The 27,102-nt window shown below is 47.6% G+C and overlaps 1 protein-coding gene across 1 annotated transcript; it reads left to right on the top strand.

Moving 5' to 3' along the window:
- Positions 1 to 7,212: 7,212 nt before the first annotated feature.
- LOC144168232 (ipis-1-like) lies at positions 7,213 to 25,586 on the top strand. Its single transcript, XM_077697261.1, has 6 exons — positions 7,213 to 7,261; positions 10,688 to 10,766; positions 12,242 to 12,467; positions 16,281 to 16,551; positions 21,926 to 22,211; positions 25,370 to 25,586. The coding sequence occupies exons 1-6, from the start codon at positions 7,213 to 7,215 to the stop codon at positions 25,584 to 25,586; spliced, it is 1,128 nt and encodes a 375-aa protein (XP_077553387.1).
- Positions 25,587 to 27,102: the final 1,516 nt, after the last annotated feature.

Raw genomic sequence — 27,102 nt, 5'->3', positions numbered from 1 at the left:
TCCCTCACACTACTTGTCTTTCCATTTCCCTTCTTTTAATGATCCACACTGACAGAAGAAAGGAGCACCCCTCGTAAAAACAATAGCTTCAATAGTTAAAAATGGCAGAGAAATGTTCCAGCTCGGGCGAGATAAAAGCAAACATGAAAACAACACGGGTCCAGCTTGTGCTGTTCCGGCAGAACCAAAAAGAAAAGAGAAGAGAAAGGATGCACGCGGAACCACCAGACTGCGCCAGCAGTGCGAAGGCGGTAAAAGTGAATTGCATTGAAGAAACCTTCGTTGAAATTATCACGAGGAAAGAGAGAGAGAGAGAGAGAGAGAGAGAGAGAGAGAGAGAGAGAGAGAGAGAGAGAGAGAGAGGGAGTGAGGGAAAGAGCGTGAGGGTGGTAGCGAAGAGTGGAGAAGGGGTTGCGTAGAAAACACGGCAGATGACTATTCCCTAGAGTGCAATTGATTCCGTCTGTAGTTTTCCATCTATCAACATGACAAGACGCTTTGGTAGAACCTTTTTTGCCGCAAGCATTACTATTTATTGCGGCCCAGTGCGAACGGTCACCCGCCACTATCAAATGCTGTAGAGTTCAGCTCTATTTATAGTCATCATCATCAGACCACCTGCGGAGATTATGATACACTGATTGCTGGAATAAGACGACATCACTGGGCCTTCGCACGCGCCCAACGCAGCTTCTACACCACCGGTAGGTGGCAACGAAGCCAATACTATCAAAATTCAACCACCAAGATCGATCGTTTTGACGGTGGCAACTTCTGTGCCCTTGAGGTGGTACACATGTCGTTTGCAGGGCGTAGCCAGGGGGGAGGGGTATCGGTGTCAGAACACCCCCTGAAATTGATGACTCGAGAATAATTACATATATATTTTGGGTTCCCGGGGTCTCTCCTTCATTCGTCTATTTTTGTTTTCCCATTGGCGTATAATACCCCTCAAAATATATTTAAACCTACACTACTGGCTGTTTATATTTTTCGCAATCATCTTCTACCCTTTTGTATTATTACAACAGCAATGATAATCGTCATCGTTTAAACTTCAAATATAATATTTTTTCGTTCATATCCTAATTCAAAAGTACTAGATCCTTACATTCCACTTGGGTTTCCTTTTAGTGAATGCTGCTCATAAGGAAAAAAATCGCGCCAATCCACCCCGTGAATGTGGTTGGAAAGCAAAGCTGTAAACGGCACCCATAACGATTACCCATGCGACGTCACTTAAATTCACTCACATCGCTCTACAAATAGCAAAACCAGAGAGCAGTGAAATGCACTTAACCACACCATTTATTACTTAAAAGAGATATTCATGTTAAGGTTAAATCAATGCATAAAGCATGAACGGTGTTTGGTTGAGTTGTATTGGTGTAGCACAAGAGTGGAAACTTTTTTTATAAAATTAAAGTAAGACGATCTCTCGTCTCCGTCTCTGCGCCGCGGACGGAGGCGACGATATTTGCAGCAGAGAAGGAGGAGGAGGAAGAAATACTTCTGTTCAGATTTCTGAATGGCCCAGAGTGTAGCCCTGGGGAGTGTGGGGCCCATATGCAGTGCGCGAGGCCTGTGTTCTGTCCACCCGCTGAAGCTGGGTAGGTAGAGAGGGCCTGGACAGCAGCATCTCCCAATGCTCTTGTGGGTAGTTGACGGAAAGAGAGGAGGGTGCTCAGGGCTAAAGTCGCACACCCCGATTACGGGGCGGAGTGTTCCTACTTCTGAGCAAAATTTACATTCAGCGTCGTAGCGATTCCGATACATTAAGTGAAGACGCGTAGACTGAGGGAAGGAGCCCGGTTTGTATGAGCCGTAGGGTAATTTGTTGTTCTCTGAAAAGGTCAGGGTAAGCCGAAGGTACGGTCTGTCTCAGAAGGCGATAAGGCTGGGTAATCTCCCTGAACGTGACAAGCGGGTGACTGTCCTCGTGCAGCTCCAGAGCTCGGGAGGTAAAAGCGCAGGCTTGTTGGGTGGGTTGCCCTTTATTGAAGCGTGAAGGGGTGTCCAGATGAGCTGAATGTAACCATTTGGGGAGTGGTTTTTTAGCACGCGCAGTGCAGGTCAGGACACCGAACCCTACTGGTAATTCCAGTAGGCTTGCTGGGAATCGATGACTACCCTCCGAACCCCTGGTTGAGCGAGAGCCAAGGTGATGGCTGCCTCTTCTGCTGCCGTCATTTATTGGGTCCTAAGCGAGGTACACGCAAGAAAATTGGTTCTGGAGGTAGGCACGATGATGGCGTATTGCTGCCCTCGATATTTGGAGGCGTCTGTGTAGTTAACTGCAAGATCCCCACCGAGGGTGGTGTTTAGCGCTTGAGCCCATGCTTTTCGGTGACTCTCGTTATGTGAGGGGTTCATATTTCTAACCAAAGGGAGCATCTTTAGTTTTAGTCACCAAGAGTCTGGGAGTACGTCAAGCGGAGTAACATTCTGGGCTGCCCAGCCAATCTGGTGAAGCATGCGGTTACTCATCGCACTTGTGAGTCGGACCTTCTGGTTAGAAAGATGGCCTTCTATCAGCTCTTCCACCGTGTTGTGGAGCCCCGTGCTAAGCAGCCTCTGTGTGGACGCACTCATGAGAAGACCAATGGCCTGCTCGACCACCTTTCTAATCATTATATAAAGCATCTCTATGTCTTCCTTGTCGAGAAGAACACATGGAGTTGACGTAAGTAACTCTTGAGAGGACAAAAGCTTCAATTAATGGAAAGGTACCGGATTCCTTTAGGCCTCGCTTCTTGGTGGCAACTAGCCTGATCATGTGTATGATTTGATTAATGCTGTTTTTGAGGCTCTGCAAGGAGACGTCACTCTTGGTGTTAGCCTCGATATGTATGCCCTGGATTTTGATGCTGGGGCTTGGAGTGATGGCCTGACCATCAAGGAGTATTTGAATGTATTCCTTGGTTTTGCGTGAGGGCGGACGACAAGGAGCTGTGATTGTTTACGTGAACACTGGACGCCACAGGCTTTAGAACATTGGCGTACTAGAAGTGAGATGTCATGCATTGGTGTGAGCTTCCTTTAATTCTTGTAACTATTAGCACATAAGCAAGGTGCGCACAGGGCCGCTAGACGGGCGTGAGTGGTCACGTGACGCTTTCACGTGGCATTCAGTGAGAACGCAGGGGGTAAACCCGTAGATGTGCTTGGTGAGTACACCACCTGTCTTCCAGTCTTCGCGTGGGCTCGTAGCTAAATCGGTGAGACGACGGGCTCTCGCTTTGTTAGTCTATTAGTTCCAGGTTCGATTCCCAGCGGTGCCAGTAAATTCTTTTATTTGTTCGCTGGAGTTTTCTGGTGACACCAACGGTCGCGAAAGAACCCTTGGGGGGTAGAGGTAAAAAGCTTTGCTTTAAAACGGTCACCCCAATATAGCACGTTCTTAAATCAGAGGGAACAAAAATAACGACGTCACTGTTGAATTGAGTCCAGATCACTAGTTTTTGCTGTGAATATGTTACTTTCCGAACCTTCGTAAACCTCCTGGCCTTGTATTCGGTATAATGATATGATTCAGTCTGGTGTTTGCGATACAAGTTGCTGTCAAAGACGAAGAAGAAGAAGCAGACCACCAAAAGTGTAGCAGCTTTCCTCAGCACCCCTGTGTTTGAGCGATGGACCTTTTTTTGCACTGAACGCCTCAACCACCGCAACTTCCTACTCAGCGAGTCGTTCGACTGCTATGACGGCTTAGGGCACGGAGCTTTTCAGAAGCGTTTGTTTCTGATTTGCACCCTCAGCATATTTACATTCAGCTGCTACAACTACATCGCGTCGGTCATCGCCGGAGACGTCGACCACTGGTGCAGGCAGCCCCCGCACTCCAACATATCGGCGCTTATCTGGTAGACCGAGACATCCCCCCGGAAGAGAATGGGCAACTCAGCAAATGCCGCCGATACGACAACCCCGAGGAACACAACCGCAGCCGGACAGTTCCTTGCGAAGAGTGGGCATACGACGATGACCAAGCGATGACCACCATGCGAAGCAAATGAAACCTGGTGTGCGAAGGCAAGTGCTCTTCAAGGCTGCTGTCTTGAGCGAAAAGGTCGCATCAGTCGTGTTCGAGGTCATCGCAGGATACGTTGCAGACTGGGTAGGTCACATCCCGGTTATGACTATAGCAGTCACGCTGCTTTTGGCATCAACATTGTGCAGCTGCTTCGCGAGTAGTTACGAACTATACGTGTTGTCCAGATTCTTTGCTGAGAGCAGCGCCATAGCTACATACCTCGTCAATGAAATCATGCTTTTTGAGGTGACGACCCACACGAACAGGCCGATTCATGTCGTCATAAGCGGAGCAGCCGCCTCTATGCTTTCGGAATCATAGATTGTAATGATGACGGAAGTAAGGATGGCTTGGGAGGTTAAGCAAGTACTCTTTGTCGCACCAACGCTGCTACTGATAACGACATTCTTCACTCATCTGGAATCACCCCGGTGGCTGATATCGAAATGCCGGCTTACAGAGGCGGAAGGCGTCATGCTTGACGCTGTCGAATTCAACAACTTCCCCTTGCAAAACACCGCCTGCCTCATCCAAGACCTAAAAGACGAATTCGCCAAGGCACCACCCCAAATTACCTTTACTGAAGCCCAAGACCACCTTCTCAGTGGAGGTTCCATCCGGAAACACGCGTTTGGCACATTCGCGCTTTATTTTTCTCTCGTATATGCTTTGCGTGCGGTGAACATGCTGACTGTGATGCGAAATGAACCTCGGGTCAAGCAGGCTGCTTTTGTGGTCACCTTACTTTGGTACCCCGCGATGATCCACCTACTCAGAAAGGTCACCATGAGAAAATTTATCATAGCCTGCTTCTCACTACTTGGCGTACTTATGTGTCTGCTCAGCCTCCAGATCACATTCGAAGCCACAGTAGTGAGCGACGTGTTCCTCGTTTTAGCCAAAGCTCTGAGCGCTCCGGCGAACGTAGTCTTCGTCGCCTACACGTTGGAGCTGTTTCCTACTGGCGTACGTGGCACTGCTGCTGGATGGGTCTTCGCCATCGGAGCGACGGGCGCCCTGTTCGCATCGGCCAGCCTGACTCTGCGCAAGGACATGCGCCAACACGCGACCTTAGCTGCCGCCGCAACTTTTCTCTTTGCTTCAGTACTCGCTCAAAGGGCTCTTACGGTGAACACTACAGCGGAGTGTGCGATGATTTCAAGCATGGGAGAATCAACAGCTTCCAGAAAGGTGATTAAGCACATAAAAAGCTCACTCGAAACCCCTGCCACACCTAGACTGAACTGATGTTATCGAAGACTGCTATTTGCCGGAATAACTCTTTTCAGCACTCAAGGCTACAGCTCTAATATTTGTCGCAATTTACCTCGCCGTGTTGCGGAACAATCAAAACGACGCTTGAACAACATGTGGCCTCATTTTTCCCGAATAGTGTGCCAGCAGGTAAAAGTTTTTTTAGTTTTCTGCAAGCCTGCCAAAAACTCTCGGGAATAAATGCTAAAACTGTCATTGTTACCTTGTCTCAATAAAGCCTTTACTTCTGTTGCTTAATTTAGGGAGCGGAAACTATGCGGCGTCGCTCCTCTTAATCACTACAAACGGAGACCAATGGCACGGTTTAACATAATGGAGGTTTTCCTGCTCTAACTGTTTTTAAATGTAGTAATGACATCTTGCGACAAGAAAAAGGACCAGTAATTTTAAATGCTTAGGTAGGCAGTTTAACACTGATATATCGAACTCCAAGGGAATGGCGAAATAATTCGATATATCGATATTTCGAAATATAAAATATGCCTGTCCGAAGATTATCCGATAACTCTGAGCTTTCCGAGATAGAGACAAATGGTAGCTTACGGAGTTATTTTTTACTCACAGCGCGACGACCACCGAATTATATTTAGAAAACCTCTGAAATGGGCTTGCTTCTTCTTATGCGTCTAATGTTTACCGTACTGTCTTCAAGGTTACTAACGCCATCCAGATGAGACAATGAGGCGTTGTACACTCTGCCACAACAGTGCCGCATCTGAACACTGACACAAAGTCGGCTACAGCGGTGGTTGGGAACGTTGTGGGGGCAGCTAGAAAGGTCCGCTTCTTCGGCATCGGTGATGCCCGCTACAGCCTGGACATCGTCGTCAGAACTTACACAATCGTGTGCCGTTGTGTCAAGCGGCATGGCACATGGGAATGCTGACACCTCTGTAAACTGACTCTCCAGGCTCTCGGAGACGTTGCCTTCGGTATCCGAGCACCGTTCATCTGGAGCCGAGCAACAAAGCCTCTTTGCACACGACACGCTCCGGATCGGCCGAAGCGTGGCCGTGCGCCATCTCGTTTACGTCAGGTTTGACTAGCAGCATCTCGCTCAAAAATTCTGCGAAAAATTTCGAATAAAGTGTAGCCCGGTTATAACGAAGTAAGCGGGAATCTGACATTTCTTCGCTATAACCGCTTTTTCACTATATCTGGACTATTATAAGACCGCTATAATTGGGACGGAAAATCAAGATCACTTCGTTATAACCGCTATATCGCTGTAAGTGGGTTCGTTATAAATGGGCTACACTGTACCTCGGCAGCCGACGTATTTTCACGAGCCTGTGCACGTCAAAAAATGTCAGTTTTAGTGTATAAATCTAAATTCTTTCGTTTTTTCGTGACCATGATTTCCAAACGCGTTCTGAGGACAAAACAAACACGCACAACCAGCATCGGTCGCTAAACGCTGCGGCAGGTAACCATTGGTAACCACTCAAGCACAGAAAAATCTCAGAAACAGAGTGCCTTCGGTAGGATTTGTTTCCTCCTTTGTAGCCTTTCGCACCAAATCCCACCCCGCGCTCTCGTTGTCACGGAGCTGCCACCCATGCTAGCGTGCGAGCATGTAACCGCCGAAGGCCACGGAAGGCCACCGAAGCGACGCGACACCGCTCGACGCCCTCCTCCACACCGAGTGCAGCAGCGCCCGCGAGAAGCCATCGTCATCATCATGTCCTCCCGAACGAGAAGCGCACTTGCAAGTGCACCTGCGCCGCAGCGTGCGGTATATCGAATGTGCTCCTGACCGCGAGTTCGATACACGCCTACAGCAGCGCTATGCTTTCATGAGATTTTTTAAGGAGATCTTTACACTGTTCGACATAGACGATAATTCGAAGTATGCGTTTACGATGTGCAGTTAAACCTGGATGTAATGAACCTCTATGTAAGAAATGAACCTCTATGTGACGGCAGCTGCGGACGTCGTGGATGACGTCAGAGGTGAGGCGGGGCCAAGAGTACCTCGCCTTTCCAATAGTGCCAGCTGTGCCGAGATTTCCGGAAGACGGGTCCTCGTGGCACGCTTTCAAAATTTCGTCGCGAAGGTACGCGGGTATGACAAGAAGGTAATTCCTTCTTGTTCCGGGCCTGAAATTCTTCTTCATGAGAACGGAGTTTCTCAGGGTGAATGCTCGTAAGTTGCGTTTGAAGGTCCTAGGAACGGCGACGTTGCATCCCTCGAGGTAGTCGATTATTACGCGTAATTCGGGATGGGCACGCTGCTGGGCGGCTAGGTCGCTCTCCGTCACGATTTCGAAGAACGCGCTCTCTTCATCAGAGTCTTGTGGTGGTGGGACGACGGGGGCGCGGGATAGGCAGTCAGCGTCGGAGTGTTTCCTGCCGGATTTATAGACGACTGTAACGTCGAACTCATGCAGCCGCAAGCTCCACCGCCCAAGACGGCCAGAGGGGTCTTGCAAATTGGCGAGCCAACACAGCGCATTGTGGTCTGTCACAACCATGAATGGTCTTCCATACACGTATGGGCGAAATTTTGAAACCGCCCATATATTAGCCAGGCACTCTTTCTCACATGCACAATAGTTTTTCTCCTCCTCCGACAGACCACGGCTGGCATCGGCGATTACCTTTTCGCAACCGCTTTGCTTTTGGACGAGGACGGCAGCAATGCCTATATCACTGGCGTCTGTGTGCATTTGCGTTTCGACGTTTTCGTCGAAATGAGCGAGGACGGGCGGGGTTTTCAGGCACTTTAGCAGCTCGCAGAATGCTTTTTCTTGGTCGTTTTCTTAGGTGTGCTATATTTAGACAAGCGCGTGAGTGGCTCTGCAATGCCTGCGAAGTTTGCGACGAAGCGCCGGTAGTATGCGCAGAGTACAAAAAATCTTCGCCCGCCCTTCTTGTTTTTCGGCCTTGGGTAGTTTGCAATGGCTGAAGTTTTTGCAAGGTCAGGTAGGACTCCCGCTGCGTTGACGACGTGGCCCAAGAACTTGAGTTCCTCGTACGCAAAACGGCACTTTCCAGGCTTCAGCGTAAACCCGGACGTACGAATGGCCTCGAGTACAGACTCCAACCTTGGGAGGTGTTCGTCGAACGTTCGGGTGAATATCACAACGTCGTCGAGGTATACGAGGCAAGTGCGCCACTTCAGGCCAGCTAGCACAGTGTCCATGACTCTTTGAAACGTCGCTGGTGCTGTGCACAGCCCAAACGGCATCACCTTGAACTCGTATAGGCCGTCTGGGGTTATAAATGCAGTCTTCTCTCGGTGTCTCTGGTCCACTTCAATTTGCTAGTAGCCGGTCTTCAGATACATCGATGAGAAGTACTTCGCATGGCAGAGGTGGTCGAAGGCGTCGTCGATTCGTGGCAGGGGTACACGTCCTTTTTGGTGATTTTGTTCAGTCGCTTGTAGTCAACGCAGAATTTTAATGTGCCGTCTGTTTTCTTCACGAGTACGACCGACGCAGCCCAAAAGCTTTTTGATGGCTGTATAATGTCGTCGCTGAGCCTGTCCTCTACTTGAGTCTGGATGGCTTCCCGCTCGTGTGAAGAGAAGCGGTACGGTGACTGTTGGGTAGGTCGGGCTCCACCTTCGATTATAATTTGGTGCTTCGCTAGGGCTGTCTGACCTAATTTTGAGTTTGACGAAAAACACTCGCTGTAGCGATACACTAGATTCAGTAATCTGTCCCGTATTTCTTGCGACAGACGCCAGGTTGACGTCGAAAGTATGCGGCAGCTTAGAAGCATCTTCGCGTGCGTGTTCAAAGTTTGCGACAGCGATCACTTGACTTGCTTTTGCGTTTCTTCGAGGAACGAAATTGCAGCGCCCTTGTTTAGATGCTGGTACTCCTCGGTCAAATTGGTGACCAAAACGTGGGATTTACATTGCTTAAATCGCGCAATGCCTCTTGCGACGGAGACACCACGGTTGAGAAGCAACCTTTGGTCACTCTCTACGATAGCGTCGATGTCACGAGCAGTATCCTCACAGTAGACGGCGATCATCAAGCTGGCGCGGGGTGGCAGGGTGGCGCGATCGTCAGCGATTCTTACAGCAGCATGGTGATCGGGGTTCGGTGCCGGCGTCGTAGAGTGATCAGAGGAAAAAGTTATAGAATTAGTCTGCAGATGAATTATTGCGCCGTTGTCCATCAAAAAGTCTATTTTGAGAATTACGTTGCGCGAGCAGTTAGGTAAAATGACGAACGCAGCAGGGTACATGGTGCCGTCTATGGTTACGCGTGATGCGCACGTTCCAATTGGTGTTACGAGATGTTCTCCTGCTGTGCGTATATGCGGAACCGTACCATCTTGTCGTAACTTTCTTCAGTTTTGATGCGAATGACCCGCTTATTACTGAGTAGTCGGCTCACGTGTCGATGAGGGCGACACGGGAGCGTGCTCGCAACGAAAGCCGGAGCGAAAGTTCCCCTCGCTCGTTTGAGCAGCGCAACCAGCCCACAGCTGCAACTGCTGCGCCCCCGTATAGACACGCGCGCGCCTTGGCCTGCAAAACTTTCGCAAATACTGTAAGGCTGTACTTAGTACTGCTCAACAAACTTGAGCACCGTAATTACAGAAGTAGCAATTCTGTATGTACCAAAGAACGGCCCCTGTCATATCTTTTATGTAGGACGACAAACAAGGGCGATTGATGCTCAACCCTCTTAGCAATAGCACAGAAAGAAGTAGAAAACTTCGTATGAGAAAAAGAAAGATGATGATGATGATGACGACGACTCATGGATACTACAAAATCAAAATTAAAAGTTGGGCAAGTTTATATAGAATCTTATGTTCACCCCCATCTGAAGTAGCAAGCCCCGCCGTCTTTGGGGCTAACCTCTTCAGTATTCATTAAAGTTTTCTCTCTCTCTCTCTCGGCAAACAGCGCAAGAATGGACGTGAGCAAAGAAAGAGGCAGAAGACCATTTATTTTTGCCTGTTCCTTCTCTCCCGTTAGTATGCGCACTGCGGTTTTTTTAAACGTACTATTACCGGATATGTGCATAGTTACGCCGCATGTAATTACCACGCACACAGTGCACGCGCTGCCTTTCTCGCGAAACGTTTTCTACAAACATCGTCGGCACGCTGTATGCTGCGGTAAATTGTAAACCGTCTATATCAACAGCAACGGTAAAACGTGGTGACGCACAGCTTAGAACGGTGCGTTGGTATCCAGCATATTTTTCGCTTCCTCGCTAAAGACCGATTTGATGGAACGCGACTGAAAAAGCACTGAGCAATCCCCGCAGTAAGCATCCGCCTGTTCTTTCAAGCGGCACGTCATTGTCATCAATGCCCAAAGAAGAAGAGAAGTGATGGGGCAAAGGGCAAGTCGTCCCGTCCACGAGTCGCCTTCATGCAATCTCAGGGCTGCCCCTTCACCTGCAACAGAAAACAGGTCGGGCGGCAGTGCACTGGGCCGCATCTCGTCTGCAGTAGGACTCAGTGGCAGGCGGACCACGGAGGGATGGTGAGTGAAGTGCATGTAGCTTCGGTGCAACTGCGCTCCTCTGAACTTCCATGTCAATTCGCGTCAGGCACTCATTTCGATTACCCATATTCTGTAAAATGATTGTCGACTCGTTCATCCGCGGTTGCTTGATGAAAAAAAGTGCTTAATCTTGCCGATGACATTCCATTGTTGTTCTAGAAAGATTAGTTATCTTTCATTCATGGTCTCGACAGCCAATTCTAGCGATAGGTACGTCGATAGGACTTCCGGTCGGACGCACACGGCGAAAGCCTGCGTCATTATGCCAGTTGGTACTCAACCATGCGTGCATATTGTCAGCGTCGGCAACAGTACAGCAGCGGTCGGCCAGGTTCATTTCGTCTTTATGTGCCTGCATCATGTTTTCTTAACCTGCTGGGTAGATTGGTTACTTCACGAGAGTTCTGCAGAGGCGAAGCGGTGGTTGCAGGGATCAAAAACTAGGTCGACGGGTCCAACTTACGGGGGTCGTTTTCCGGGTTTTACGGCGCCAAAACAATGACAAAGGAACGGGACCGCAGCCGATGGTGGCATTAATCAAAGAGATCTATTAGGATGGTACTAAATGGCACGATTGAGGCAACGGCGTTCTTTTTAATGTGGCGTTGGCCACGTGACGGTGGCTGTAGAGAAGGATGGTGGCAGTGCTTCGTTGCTGAATGCGCATGTCGGGTGGCCGAATGGCATTGGAAGTTTCATGATGGCATTTCAAGTTGATGGCATGGGAAGTTGAGATGGCATTGGAAGTTGAATGGTGTCCGCGTGACAGCTGCGCTTAAACGGTTTCAGACAGCCAGAGACTCCACAAGGGACTGCCACGTGCCTCATGCTAAAACGTTCTTGTCGCATAGATGTTACAACACCAGGACGCAGAATATCCTACCAGGTGCAAGTTAGAAGAGGTCCTCGGGCTGTACAACAGCTATCGTGTGAGGCTACCTGTGATGTGTACCACCCCTGTATGCCCCCATGGCGTGAGACCTGTTGGCGTAACAATGCATTTTCGTTTCCAAAAGACTACAAAAGCATTACGCGAGGTTGTCAATATTGTTAGTTCGACTGTTGTCCGTCGTCATGACACGTCATTGGACTTCACTAACTTGTAACTGGTTCCCTAAAAATAGCTTCATAACGTTAGCAAAAATAACTCCCTGCCTATGCATTTATATGTCCAGATTACAACATTTACGATGACCATTAAACGTTACGCGTGATCAGGAAGTCGATAAGATTCTGCCATCGTATCTTTGTCTATTTTTAAGGTGAGTAGCGGTGTTTCTCGTTTACTGCGCCAATTGAAAGCACCCTGAGCCTAGAAAGGCATGGACACCTGCAATCTTATGCTCGAAAACGCTGCGTCTAATCCACTACGTCGATGTGCATGTTTTTAGTGAAATGTATACGCCGCCTTGGCGCTGTGGATAAGCGCAGAACGTGTTGTAATGGTACTGCAGTGTGGCGTCGGAGCTCACTGGTGATTCGGAGGCACTCATTTCAAGGAGCCTGCTCCATCTGGGCGTCGAGCTTCTGCGAGAGCTGCGGCGCTCATCAACCGGCGACGGCAACTTGATCGTCTCCCCTTATGCCGTGGCCAGCAGCCTCGAAGAACTGCTTGTCGGAGCGACTGGCAGCACTGCCGACCAGATTGCTGCCACGTTGCACATCCCGCCAGGACAGCGGGTCCGTGCAGTTAAGGTTCTGATAAAAGCACTTGTCTAATCAGTGCACATATGTCTACGTCGACTCTCAACAAGAATTGAGGAACCTTATCCTTAGCGTAAAAGTATTGTTACGGGCTAGCCTTTACGCTTTTTACATCTCTATTATCTGGCATATCAGGTTAGATGAGTGAAAGTACACTAGGTGGAGGACTCTTACGGGATGAACCGGCCTGTTTACAGGAGATTTATGGGATGGAACGGCTTCCGATGCATCAACTGAGCAGCGGTGTGTTTAAGGTCAGCCAACGGTCATACGATGGAGTCGTCGTCTTCTACTAAGCTAAAATGATGTGGTTGGCCCTTAGCAATAATGTTGCACAACGCTTTACTCAGTTGTGTTTAGAAACCAGGATTGAGGTGAAGCTCGAAATTATTAGGGATACGATCCCCGTCGACTGTACTTCCTCGAAGCTGTACACTTCAATTTTTGTGTTTATTGTCTACAAATATCTGCGTGTTATAGAACACAAAGCATCCGCGAGATTTTAAAAAATATGATAGGTCATGTTAAGTAAGATATTACAGTTTTCGTGACAAGATTAGAAGGCCCTAAAGACAAAAAAAGTTGATTTGATTGTGAGGATTAACGCGCCTATGCAACGAACATGGTAAGGCCGCCGTATTGGAGGCCTCCGGATTAATTTTGACAAACTGGGGATCGAAGCGTGCGCTGAAATGTTGTAGACACTGGCGTTTTTACTTTTAGTCTCCAGCAGAAAAGCGACCGCCGTGGCCGAGAATCGAACGCGCGTCTTCAAAATCACAACTTTGGTTGATTCAAAAAATTTCGCCAATAGAATCACACTGAAACCAGTTTTAATGGAAACGTCTGTCAAATAAGCTATATAATTTGAAGAAGAAAGGTAGTGACCTAGTGACCATGCGACTCACTCACTCAGTTCCCGATTAGGACGTCTAACGTAATATGCACAGTCGTGCTATTGGCTAAAAGCAAACGCAAAAAGCAAACGCAAGTTAGGCAACGCTTATAAGTTTGCAGATTGAGCTATTTTCGCTGAAATCTAATGCGTACTCATTTTATAGCAGTAAGAACGGTGGAGCAAACAATGCAAGTTACCATTGGAGGTTACTAAATTACACGTATCCATAAAAGCCCTGTTGAGTACTGCTGTTGGTACTTCACTCACTGTGATTGTTACAGCTGCACAGCAGTACGCCGCTTTGGGGTTGTCTTACGCGACGCAGCCCGATTGGCGTAAACGACACTGTCTTACGTGGCACTGTTTGTCAAGCATACCTTATGTTTCGCGAAACAATTGATACTTACCGTAAAAAAAGCAAGCCAGGTGTTAATACGGTCAGAAGCAAAGCAACGGTGGACAGCGGTGCTGCATAGTGTGGTGGCGCCATCACGGAGGACTGACGCTTAACAAGACATTCGGAAATCTGCTGCAGACTAAACGGCAGACTAACGTCCGCTTGAAGACCTGTCCTTTGTGCGTCTTCACAGGCGTCATAAAACACACTATTTCGCAGTATAATCAAAGTTTCAGCCTAAATTTAATCATTTCTCAGTGAATAAACCGGTGCTTGCAGCGGTAAAAGCAGTGAGGGCTCTATAAAACACTATAAACACCATTGAGGTCACTATAAAACACCAAAACTGCGCGGCAACTTTGAACGAACTACTAGCAAAGCGAGAATATGGGGCAGAAAATATGCGAATAAAAAAATAAGTACACGGTCCCTCCAGAAATAGGGGTGCACAGAAAACTTGATCGCAGTGAAAACGAAAACAACCAAAATCAAAACGTAGTGGCCTCAAAACGAAACATGAAACACTTCTGTCAACAGGCAATGACCAAAATGAGATTGCTAAAGTATCATTCGACTAAAACGGAACCTTTCCATTTTTCTGTGCATTACAGGAACGCAAATGTCTTGTATACGTTATTGTAGATCATTCATTTGCCATTGTCAGGAACGTTTACGTTCTTCAATGATTGCTTGCGCTTCTGCGGAGCGAAGCAAGCGTGGCCTACCCATGTCGCACTTGAAGGTTAACTACCCGACGAGAGCGAGAGACTGCATCTGCGATGTGGCGTGATTAGAGTGACGACGCTGATTGGCTCCCAATGTGTATGATATAGCGCGACAGTTGTGCGCGCATCCTCCCGCAACGTGAGTGCGCCGCACAAAAGCTGTTGCCGTGAAGGAGAATACCCCGAGCGCTTTAATTCAGTTGAATGTATAAACTCACACTGGGGTAGGGTCAACACTTTATTTCTGACCAATCCCCCCGAGTGTGTACATGCTAAGCACTTCACGAGCACCATCGTCACCGTCGTCGTCGTCGCCAATAAAGCACATGAAAAAAACTTGGCTGTGCAGCAAGGCCTTTCGGCGTTGGCCATCACCTAAGGCGCAAGACAGCCGATGCAAGTTCCGCTTGAAAAGTGAAGTTACCCATAGTGTAAAAACTATATACATCAAAATTTTATAGAACTGTAGCCGAGATGCGTACCAACAATCCCTCGCTTATGAGCACTTCTCCAGTCTATCGAGCGTACGTAGTCAACGGTTGACTCTCACGACTGCTAATCAATCCTCCACAAAGTAAAGCAAAAACGCAGCCCATAATAACCTGTAGGAGATATGTAATCCTCGAAGAAGTTCCTGCGGAGTCAAAAAGAGAGCGGGCGAGAAAAAGAAGCTAACAGAGAGTCTACATGAAAAAATCAGAACCGTTACACCCAGTAAAAAGAGAAACCCAGCGAAGCTGTCGTTTTTTGGAATTCACTATGTCGAAGTTTAGATACATTGGGGTTTTGCTATGATGAATTACAAGGACAGTGGCACAATCTGTACGTCACAAAATGAGGTCACATACGATTTGTGAGCAGAGACAATGAAGTTTTATTTTAGCGCGGCAGATAAATTGCTGTGCGCAAGTAGGCTGCCGAAGAGCGCATGCATTGCGCAATGTCGGGAAACAGAGATGCCGCACATGGCAAGACGCATACACGACTGGGAAAAGAGTTGAATATGGAGCTGTAACCATGCTGCCTCCATAAAAAGTAATTCTTCACAATGCAAAATACAATTTCATAATGGCAGATTTCAACGACCAATCTTACACCTAAGACCTATAGCTATAAGTCATCACCTCCTCTAAACCCAAGTTGATTGCAGAAAAGATGTTTCCAGATGAAATACACGCCATCCTATATAGTAATATGGAGGTTCAAGAACCTTTCTTTTATTTTTATGAATGTTTTCATTAGCTAAATATTGCGCTAGGCGCGTGTGTGCGCACTAGTGAATTCCACCTGAACCAATCGATAAACAGCTTCCCTGGAAAAATTAACCCACGCTTCTTCAAAGCGGCCTCACTACCACCTGAAAGAAATAAGCCCCAGCCCGATACATTCTGTCATTGTGCGCGGTAAGAATGAAGCGCCGAATACATTATTGCCTGCCAGAGTGGGAAGCTTTGAGTATGCTGTTGTCCGAAAGCATCAGGTGGGAATGGTGTAATATATTGTGGGAAACATTATTAAGAAACCCATTTATTAAGACGATTTTTCACTCTTACACCTTCTTTTGGATCGAGTGTTGGTCTCGGATTCTCGCTCTTGCGAAATGGCTTTGTAAAAGACTCCGGAGGTATTTCACTAGGGACAGCGTTTTGTCCGCAAATTCGAAGACGACGAAGAGCATGGTCTTCTTCAACCTGAACTAACACATCGGTGTGACGATGTGACAATGCAAATTCGCCCAGTTATCCAAACGTTCACGGGCGTGCACGCAGGTGACCAAGTACTTCCGGGACCGCGACCGGGAGATACCCACCCGCCGTTGCAGCGACACCCGGAGGCGCTTTGACATGGGCTACGTGAACAACGTCCACAGCGACCAAGGCGTTCCCACTGTACACACCAACAGCGAGACCGACGAACCGCTCCGACTCGAGCACTTCAGCTGGGACTTCGCCGAGGACGCCGAGCAGAGCAGCGCCGACATCGACCGCTACCTGCGACTCTACGCCAGCTCCTTCGAGCCTGGCGAAATACTGCCCCCAGGTGAGCGACTTGGTATCCGGTCACAAGTATGGCTCGCTCGTGAAAGAAGGCTTATCGTAAATTTATTGATACTTTAATTGGCTTCATTGCAAGAATCTCCGTGCGAAGGGCGGCCAGTAGTTCCATGTCTGCATGCTCTACATGTATCTAAGGCCTTCATGCAGTCCAGAACATCGATTATTTCGCTGGCTTGCGTCGAAATTACAGCCTCGGGAGAAACAGAGTCGGTAAAGCCACTTCTCAATTAAGTAGGTTTAATTAAGTAAGCTTAATTAAGTAAGCTTAATTTCGCACAGCGAAATTGTGAAGGCTGCATAGATTTCTTGCGTGGCCGCGCCGGAAACGTTGGGTGGACAGCGATTTATGAATTAGGAAAGACGTACTGAGTAAGAAGCGTGCTGGATTTCCTGTCAGCTACTACATGGTTCGTCGTGACCGTAACTAGAAAGAGCGCAATTTAAACGAAGCAATTTCCGCATGCGCATTACTTGCCATTGCAGCTCCGTGATCCACAAAGACGGTGAGATGTCGATATTGTCTTTAAGAGAAGAGATTTGTTCTTCCGCTTAAGACTTTGGCACATGAAATATGAAGTTGGGTCACCCCGCCACGCTCAATTACTCAGCGGCTGTCATCGTAGGAAGTTTGCTCCTCGCACCACACCATCTACGTCGTTTTGTTTTGTCGTGGTTGCCCATCAGCCGTTTAAACCAGACGAAAGATACCGCACCCAGCCAAGTTATGAAGCCCGGTGCAAACAGCGGTTGAAAACAAATTGCCAGGCACATCAGCTCTAAATTTGTGATTGAGCTGTGATTACAAAGTTTGAAACAAATACTCGTGAACAATACTTTTAAAGGTAAAATTATATTATATTTAGTTACAATACACAAAGAATTGATTGATTGGTTGATTGATTGAATGATTGAATCAATGATTTAATGATTGATTGATTGATTGATTGATTGATTGATTGATTGATTGATTGATTGATTGATTGATTGATTGATTGATTGATTGATTGATTGATTGATTTTTTGATTGATTGATTGATTGAATAAATGATCGAAATAATGAATGATTGATTGAATGGTAGAATGATTGAATGATTGATTACTTGAATTATTGCAGGATTCAATGCGCGGACTATACACAGGCGATGAGGTGCGCCGGAGTGGAGGTTTCCAGAATATTTTGACCACCTGGGAATCTCTAACATGCGCCTAAATATCGAGCACACTGGCGTTTTTGCTTTTCCCCTCCATAAGAACAGTAGCCACCGCTTCTGCGATTCGAAACCGCGTCCTTGCGTTAAGCAGCACAATGCCATGACCACTGAGCCACCGCAGCGCACCCAAAAGAAATGCTCTATTACCAGAAACGCCTTGATTTGTTGAAGATCACATAGTTTAATTACCCTGTGGTAATATTGCGATGTACAAAGTCTTAGGGTATTCTTGTGAAGTAAACGGTAGTGATCTCGACAGTTTGAAGCCCTGGGCAAACCGTCATTTTACGTTTCTACAAAATACCTACCTTAGAATCTGTCTTGGGAATGCGGAGTTACAGCAAGTCTGTCTAAACCCCACGAGTCGCGATACACGGGTCACCATTTCGATTTCGGCTACTGATATATTTTGGAAGATAATGAGTAGTAACGCATTTCAGGGTATACAATCTCACCACCATGTACCCGAGAAATTCTACCCCATATACAGCACGGCTAAAGAAAAGAAACCTTTCTGAACCAACGTCAATGCACGACAGCTAATAAAAAGCAAAAACGAATTTCTCCCCAAACCGTCACGCTTCTTTCGGATGTCATGTCGATTTATAATAATGTTTTCTTGCTAGGTTAGAGTTGTCTTCTCAACGCTTAGATGGGGAACGGAAGCTCCTTTAGACGCCACGTTTCAGTTATGAGGGTTCATAGCAACCCCGTCGATACCTTTTATACATATATATTGCACGCTACACAAAGTAATTGGCGCGTACCCTCTGTGCAAGTACTATAGCTTGTAGAGCCTGGGGTTCTGTGCAAAACTACATACTAATGCTTTCCGCGTTCTGCCTAGCACCGTTATTTTAGACCGCGAGGCCGTCTTAAATAAACTTTCACAAATCCTCCCACAACGATCAAAGTCTGACAATTGTACGGGTGCTGTGGAGGGTGGAAAACAAAACAATTACAAACAATTGCAAGTACAAACTTGCAAAGTTACAAATTACAATTACAAACTTACAAACCTGACGGTGCTCAGGTGGAGCGTTCAGTCAACCACGCCGGGGTCGTGCACCACACCAAAGGGACGCCAGCCTCGCAGATCATGACTGCTTTCTATGCTTTCTATGGCTTTCTATGGCTTTTTCTCCTGGTTTTACGGCAGCTGCTGCTGCTGCTTTCTTGGCGGGTGAGCTACTGGGATTTCTCTTACACCAGCTAGCACTGTCGTCCTTCCGCTACAGAGCCCGAGTGACCAACCTGGAAAGCGACCAGTGGCACATGGTCGAGTGGAACCCCTGTGCTTGGTTCAGGTGGCGTCTTTTCCAGCGAGATTAAGACGTTGAGGTTTTCTCGATAGTATTTCTCCATGCCCTCGTTAAGCGGGATTCACTCGACGGAGAAATCCTGTCTTTCTGGCCCGCGAGGCCCGCTCACGTGACTAGTTTTAGGCCCCCCCTCGGTGGGGATATCCCGCGGATGCTATGGGAAAGAAAATGTCTCCGCATGTTCCCCCTCGACGGCGGCGGCTCCGTGGCGGCGGCCCTCTGCGGGGAATGGAACCTGTTTTTGGCACAAAGAGCGGCAGAGAGTCTGGCAACGCGTGCTAATTGCGGTCACGTGGTTTTACGTCGTAGCAGCTGGAAGTGGGTGGAAGGGAAGCTTTTTCGACGCGGTGCGGTTGACACGTAGTGAAGTGAGAGGTGCGGGCGCCGCTGGGAAAAAAGAAACACCGCTACTGCAGCCAAACGACGCTTTCGATCAGCCTCGATCGTGGCTGATAATGTAGGCGCTGTGGTCGGGACAACAGGGTGGACCGCGCCTTGGTGTTTGAGAGCGCTATGGGAGAACGAGAGCAAGCAAAAAAAAAACAGGTTCCGCAGGGTGCCTCGTGGAGAATCCTCTTGTTTCCTCCGCGATGACGTCTGCTAGTCACTCGGCATGGTTCCGCACGGGTGGATGCGCCGCCAAGCCGGAAAATTCGGTCACGTGCTGTTGACGTCACATATTCTTAAGCCTCCGCGCGCCTCCTCCCCGTCATGTGAATCCCGCTTCAATTCCCACCGTTCTGACAAATCCGCAGATACCCCACACATGACTACGCTCTTATAAAACGCCACACAGAATTTCATTCCCGAACACAACGTAAAGATGAAAACCTTGCGGTACGTCGATTCCCACATATGCGCTCCGCCGCGGTGGCTCATCGGCCAAAACTTTCTCATGTTATGTTCAGGGATGAGCGTTCGATGGGGTCGCGCTGGCTGCTTATTTTCTGGAGGAGAAAAGAGAAAATGCTAGAGTATTTAAAATTTTTGGTGCACGGTAAAGATCCCCAAATGGCCAAAGTAATCCAGAGCGCTCTATTAAAGCGCTCCTCATCCACCAGGCGCAGCTTCGGCGTGTTAACCCCACTATCTTTTACCACCTAGGCGTTGGATACGCCATTTTCATTAGAGTTCACCGAGTACCGGCAACGCGCTTGCATGAAATGCGTTGCAGTGTTTTGTTTTGTTCTTCGGCAGTTATTTCTCCTACGTTATTTTCGCACGATAATTTATTTCACCACAAAAGTTATTCCACCACTTCCTGATATAGGTTTTCGTTATGCTCCGCCCGTTTTAACATGAAAGCCCGAGTGCCGCAATGTGGTGAAAAGACTCGTTGACTTTGTCCCATACTGATAATGACCGCCGCTGTAACAGGTAAAAAATTCAATAAAATCTCTAAATTCATCCACGAGTGTCGCACTGTGCAACATTTAGATGACGCAACAAAATATTTTGAAACGAACATTGGTTAACTTTGAATACAATTTGAATGAAGCCCGGGTTACTTAGGCCAAGTGCGTAAGAGAAGACGCTAAATGAACATGTTGCCTGCTGCGGAGAAAGCGAGCCTAGCGCGTACGACATTGACGTAAGACTGTGGCAGGTGCAAGTGGCCGCAGCTGCAGATAGCTTCACACAAGAGAACGGAGACACCTCAGCCCAGAAATGGAGATTCTTGGAATGTAAAACTCACAATAAATAAAGCAAAAGTCTGATTGTGCTTGCTGCACCCGTGTGAAAGAGACACATAAAAAACCCTTACTAAGCTGCAGAAATGCGATATGGATTGGAATGGACACCGGCGTAAGCCTGTTGGTGACGATAGTGGCTCTAGTCATGAGGGAGGCTTCAACTCCAAGGTCAGAACTACCCAGCACTCCCTCGAAGTGCTTGTCAGGGGTGATTATAGGAAACGTGTGACAGTGTGATGTATCCACAAGGTGTAATTCAGCGAAGCCAGTGAAATGATTTCCCATGAATGTCCTAAGTGTCTTTTAATTTTTGCTTTTTTGTGCTATCAAGCAGCAGATTGATTGTTATGGTTGAATAAATACTGCTACCCTTGAGCTTTTGAACTAAATAAAGTTGCAGGTTCGAACCATTAGCGAACACGAAGTACGTCATTGGCGTGTAACGGCACCGTTTCTTGAGGAACCTGAGGAGCAGTAGTTTTAGAAACTTCACCTCAGAAAACTCGAGCATAAATGTTTGGTATATACATAATTCTTCTCAAGAACCGGCTTGTAAAAAGATCTTGTGCTATCTAACACGGTAAGTGACATTCGTCAACCCTTGGCATGCCTAACGTTCATTGCGTCGGCCTCCGGGGCTGGCCTACCTAATATTCAATGCAACTGTCAACACCAATATACCCACACAATAGCCAACCCAAGCTTGCATACGCTCACCCATCTGCAAGAGGCAATAGTTTTTATCATGGCTTCAAGATCGTAAGCCTCCGATAACGGGGAATCAGCTTCAGATTCAAGAAAATCTGTTCATCTGTTCATACAGATTCATACCTACCTGTACTATTTTGCACTTAGAGTTTAAGGGACGGACCCAGTATTTCACTGGAAAGAGGCAGCCAATCCAGTCTTTTGATGATTCTAAGTACGTTTTTAATAGATAAATGGTACAAGCCCTGCTACCTGTGCTCTAAGTGGTGCACCATCTTCCGTGATCAGTGTTATAGAAGTAGGGGTAGAATCATCCTTTATTCAGTATGCTGGGGCACCACAGTCTGAGCGTTGGCACCACTGAGGGATAAGAGTACAGGCCTGTAGGTTTATTCATCCTTACCCATTCTATTGGGACGCAGGAAGCATTACGTCCAAGTCGCAAGTCTGGGTCGTCAGTGTCGTGGACTTTCGGGGCTCGTGGATGCACGAGTTCGACGACTGCACGCCCACCGGCAAGCCCTTTTACGATTCGGCCGACGAGGCGCCCACCATCGTGCTCATGCTGAGTCAGACGGGCTCCTTCCGCACGGCGACATGCGACGACCTCGAAGCCACCGCACTCGAGCTGCCCTACTGGTCGCCTTCACTTTCGACCGAAAACGCAACCGGGGTTAGCTCCCCGTCGTTTGGTGCCAGGACGACGAGGTGAGCGGATAAAGAAAGAGCCGATCGTCGGCGGCGTATCCGGTTTGTCGCGGAACAGATGACCAGAGATAGTGCTATAAACACAGTAACTGCTGGGCAGCTGCGCAGAGATTTGCCCGTGAGCGCAGCTGCCACAGAAGGTGTGACAAATGCGTTACTCGCTTGTAGTTGCTAAGACAGACTGACCGTTTTTCTAAACAACAAAAGTGAGGGCTACGTCCTTTGGGCCCTGTAGTTGAAAGTGATGGCCCTGTTGTTGAAAATCTGCCCCTGCGAGCCATTTTTTCGACGATGCCCTGAGGTGTTCGCTACAGCAGCTCCCCATTCCCTTGATTTACGTAATTTTAATGAAAAACTTGCATTCCGTGATAAACGAAAAGCGTCCCGGCTTACAAAAAAGTGACGTACTGCACTTTACAAAAAAAAACGCTCACAAGAGATTGCGTATACCGAAGCCCAGATATGAGCAAGATTAACTTTATCGACCCTGCTAAACTCGCGCCGCCACGCGCTTGGATTATTATGGTCTTGTTAGAAAGTTTCGAGACTTCCAACAGCCGTCGTATGGTGGAGTAAAGGACAGCTTCGTCCAGTCCCCTCGCGTGAATTCATGGGTCGCTGGGCTTATTTCACTAAAACAAGGTAGTCAATAACGTACCTAAACAACTTCAGATAGACTTTAGGTGGGCTTCAGTAGACTTCAGATAGTGCCCGCTTGCTCTCTATCTGAAGTCTACTCTGGTGGGGTGGGGTGCAATGTGTGCGTTCAGAAAGAAGGCATTTGCATTGAGTAACGTGTTTCATCAGTTATATCTTTTCAAGCAGAGTTGACATAACTACTGACAATGGGCTGGCTGACATGAATCTAAAGTTACTTAGGAATGTTGATGACTACCTTGTTTAGCAAAAAAAGCCCATGGTTGTAGCGCGCTTGTTGATTTTGTGAAGGCCTCCAAGGTTTGGGCCTTGAGTACACGTTTGAAGTACTTAAGCAAAGTGAACTCCAGTATTTGGATATATTAATTACGTTTCTGCCAACCCACAACTGCTGGATGTACCACCCAAGGCCTCCCAAGGAGTTACTAAGTTACGATTCAGCCCATTCGAATCTGGTGAAGAACGGTGTCGTGTTTTCTTGCATTAAATCGGCGTCGAACAAACCCTGCCAGCATTTTATAGAATGGAGTGTCGCCACCCAGGTAGACAGGTTAAGAGCAGCCTTGTATCCAGAGGAATCTGTTAGTTTGGCCTGTGAAAAGAATCGCCGAGAGATTAAGAAGGCTTGAAGCATGGCCCGGCGAAGGGATAATAAGGCGCGTTCGTAGCGTCCCATACTGTGTCGGCTTTCTGGCGCAGTGGGTAGAGCACCATGTACATTGCGTTCCGCCCGCAGGGTCGAGGGATCGAAAACCAGGCGCCGGATAGTATTTTCTTTTATATAGTGTAGGGGGAGGGGTGCGGACAACGACGGTGCGGACTACGACGGGACAACGCGGGTGACATCGTGAGTTACTGAAATGCTCTGCATTTAAAAAAGTGAGTTCGGTGCCCGATAAGATAGCTGTCATTGCTTACTATAATGGTGTATGACATCCGCTGAAGAAAGTGGCTTCTAGATATGGCGTGCGCGTCGTCTTTTCAGCGCAAAACAAAGTGGCCAAGGTTTGCCCAGCAATGCAAAGGTTAACAGACAGGGAAGAAAAAAGAACGGATGGGCTGGGGGTGAGAATGGCATAAAATTTGTTGAGTGCAGTAAGGACGTTGTTTATAGTATCCCTTTCAAGTGCGGAAAGAAGCCAGGCCGCTGCCTGAACGTTCACCTTCGCGAACACCACAGCTTATTGAAAGGGGTACCGTGTTCCCATTTAGCCATGTATTGCAAGGAGTGCGCGGGCCCTCTGGAGTTGCCACTCACACTCACTGATGGCAACCAGAACTACAAGAATGCGCGTGCCGTCCATAACTGCTACACATCATGGTTCTTGGCAAACACCGTAAGTGGCCAAAACAGGAGATAATTGATGTGTGTTACACCAAAAAAGAAGGAAATACCTTTGTAATATAAAAAATAGACTACCTTTGTCAGCCAACCATCTGTCTTGCTGTCAGACGCTTAGGTTTATTTTTTTCGAAAAAGGCTGATAAAGAGTGCCGTGCGTCTTTGCGGATTTGTACACGTGTGGTTTGATTGTATGCAGTGCTTTGGTTGCTCCCCGTGACTGCGCAAGATGGTAGATTGTACTGTGGATGTTGCGAATACGGTGGCTTTCATTGTATGTGCATATTTGTATGGTTTTACGATTAAACGTTTCAGGTGCTAGTAGTGCTTCGTGCCGTGGTCTTTCTTGTCAAAGTTTTGTTTTGTGCTGTTTACATCACGTTCCCAATTCCTTTCTGATCAGTCTTTATCGGACTATAGCTTGTGTAGCTTCACGTTTATTGACACTGGTAGCGAATTTTTTATTACAACAAAGTTCATTTTGAAAGCAGCCCAGCGCATACTACTTCAATGCCTAATTTCATTCTCACTGTTTCTGTCCCTACTGACAGCTTGTTCAAAATGAGCATATTGTGCAGACTCCTTTAAAAAGTCCTACATTGGGCGAAGGGACATTTTAAACGTCGATTTTCTATATGTTTGGTATGTCATGATCTCTGTATCTTTTGGACAGAGTTTTCCAGGAAAACTTGACAAACATTTTTTTTGGTTTCTTATCCCCCCTGAGTGAACAGGATTACGTCATCCACAGTTTTTGTGTGGTTCAATTATCTATATTTTATCGGCAACTTTTCTGAAGTAATCTCACACTGCCGTCTAACACTGCATACCCCCTCCCTGCCCCCGCCCCGCTTAAACCAAACACTGATGTAATCGATAGGCGATAGCGCAGTAAGCGAAACAACAGAAGATGGACGAGACTTGTGAAATACACCACTTCCCCATCATTTAGCACTTTCTCTTGGGCGATGTATTGGTTCTGTTGTTATCAATGTCTTCACAATGTACTCTTCTTATCTCACAAGTTCTGCTCATATCGAATACCGGGATTCGCGTTTCCAGTGCTCTTATTTTTTCTTTTTGTTGTGTGGTGTCGCCGAACCGAACGCGGCAGGTTTCCCTGCTTTCTTCACTGTTTGCTTCCCAATTTTAACCGCAGTGCCTCGGCGGACTGCGGTCCCAAGATCTCTCTGGTGATACTCCTTCCCAACGAAGTGGACGGACTCGCAGCTCTCGTGGACAAGCTGTCCGCCCTTGCGTTAGAGCGCTGCTTCAGCCAGCTCAAGGCCAAAGGGGACATTCGCGTCAACCTGCCACTCTTCAGAATCAAACATGTGCGTCGCGAAAATTGCTACAGTGCTTTTAAGGGTTGCTAACCCCCAATTTTTGATATCTTGAACGTTCTTAAGACGCAGGCAACGACCGCGGTACGAGTCGTTGACTTGTGCATACACGCACAACTGAACGCTTAGAAACTCCTCTAAAATAACATTTAGATTTCCCGGCGTTCTTCAATGTTCTGTTGTACTTTGTTCCTGAATTTCCTAGCACTTTTGGAATGGAAAGCAGGATTTTATTATGGACGCCAGGTTGAATTTGCAGAGTCGAACCAACCCCTCACCACAATCTGGTAGATTACACGGTGGAGGGGATGACCAGAACAAAAACAGGATCCTAAGCTCGAAACATTCAGTAAATGGTCCCCTCCTGTGTCTTCTACTCTCGACGAACAAGGCACTGCAAACACGAAAGGTGAAGAGACTACTGCTTCTAAAATTCCACTCAAATGGCGGTGGAGAAAAATACTGCAAGTTATAAAAATACGCCAGGCGAAAAAAAAGGTCGTCTTTATGCCGGGTGTTCTAACCGGACCTCCGCAAAAAAAACACCGAATGGTTAAAAGCACTTTGCTGTCTTGTTACAGAGTTCTTGTGTAGGCTAGCGGGTTTAAAAGCAAGAACGAGCTTATCTTCGGCAAAGGACCTTGAAAGAAAGATATTAGTTGAACACTCGGATGGAAGCAGCCAAATTAAGCAAGGGTTTAAATAGTGTCTCAAATGGCGGTGGTGGGAGAAGTCTGATTTTACCCAAAGGGCCAAACCGCTTCCGTTAACTGACTAGCTAGAGTCACTGTTAAATATTAACAATGACTCTGGCTGGTCAGTGAGCGGACATAGTTTGGCCGGTTGGGTAAATATCAAGACAGACTGTTCCCATCCAGTACAGCAATCCTCGCTGGTGTAGTTTTGCAACTGCAACTAAACAGTTTGCCTTGATTTTACCCAACCAGACAAACCGCTTCCGCTCACTGACTAGCCAGCGTCTCTATCAATAATGAACAGTAACTCTGGCTAGTCGGTAAGCGGAAGTAGTTGGTCCGGTTGGCTAAAATCAAATGACTGCTCCCGTCCCCGCCACGATGCGACATTGATTAGACCGTTGCCATGAAGGTGTGCCATGTTCCTGGAGAGAACCAATATATAAGCTCGCTGTGCGGCGTAGTCTTCCTGTGCAACCATAGGAATACACAAGAACGGACCGCTTGAAGTCGTACGTTTGTGTTGAGAACAAAGCTTTGCGTATTGACAATGTTCGCATTATGAACGCATTATTTACTGGCAACGTTATTCCGCGTTCACAAGTGACCACTGGGCTCTTACTCTCACCTAGGCCACTGACCTCTGTCCTAGCCTGTCTGCCCTGGGCGTGTCCGACGTGTTCACGGAGCGCGCACGGCTCTGGGGTGGAACAGCCGGAGAGAAACGCCTCTCTGGTCTGCGCCACGCTGCTGCCTTCCAGACGGCACAGACTGGCGGTCGCCGCTGGTCGGAAAAAGAGCCGAGGCAACAACATCGCTCGTCCGCGGCTGAAGTGGTCGCGCCGTTGTCGCGC

This window comes from Haemaphysalis longicornis, unplaced genomic scaffold, assembly GCF_048455015.1.
Source record: "Haemaphysalis longicornis isolate Haplotype H1 unplaced genomic scaffold, Haemaphysalis longicornis Haplotype H1 scaffold_2, whole genome shotgun sequence".
NCBI classification, from domain to species: domain Eukaryota; kingdom Metazoa; phylum Arthropoda; class Arachnida; order Ixodida; family Ixodidae; genus Haemaphysalis; species Haemaphysalis longicornis.
The sequence above is the reverse complement of the archived record's forward strand: the minus strand, read 5'-3'. Positions and strand labels throughout refer to the sequence as shown.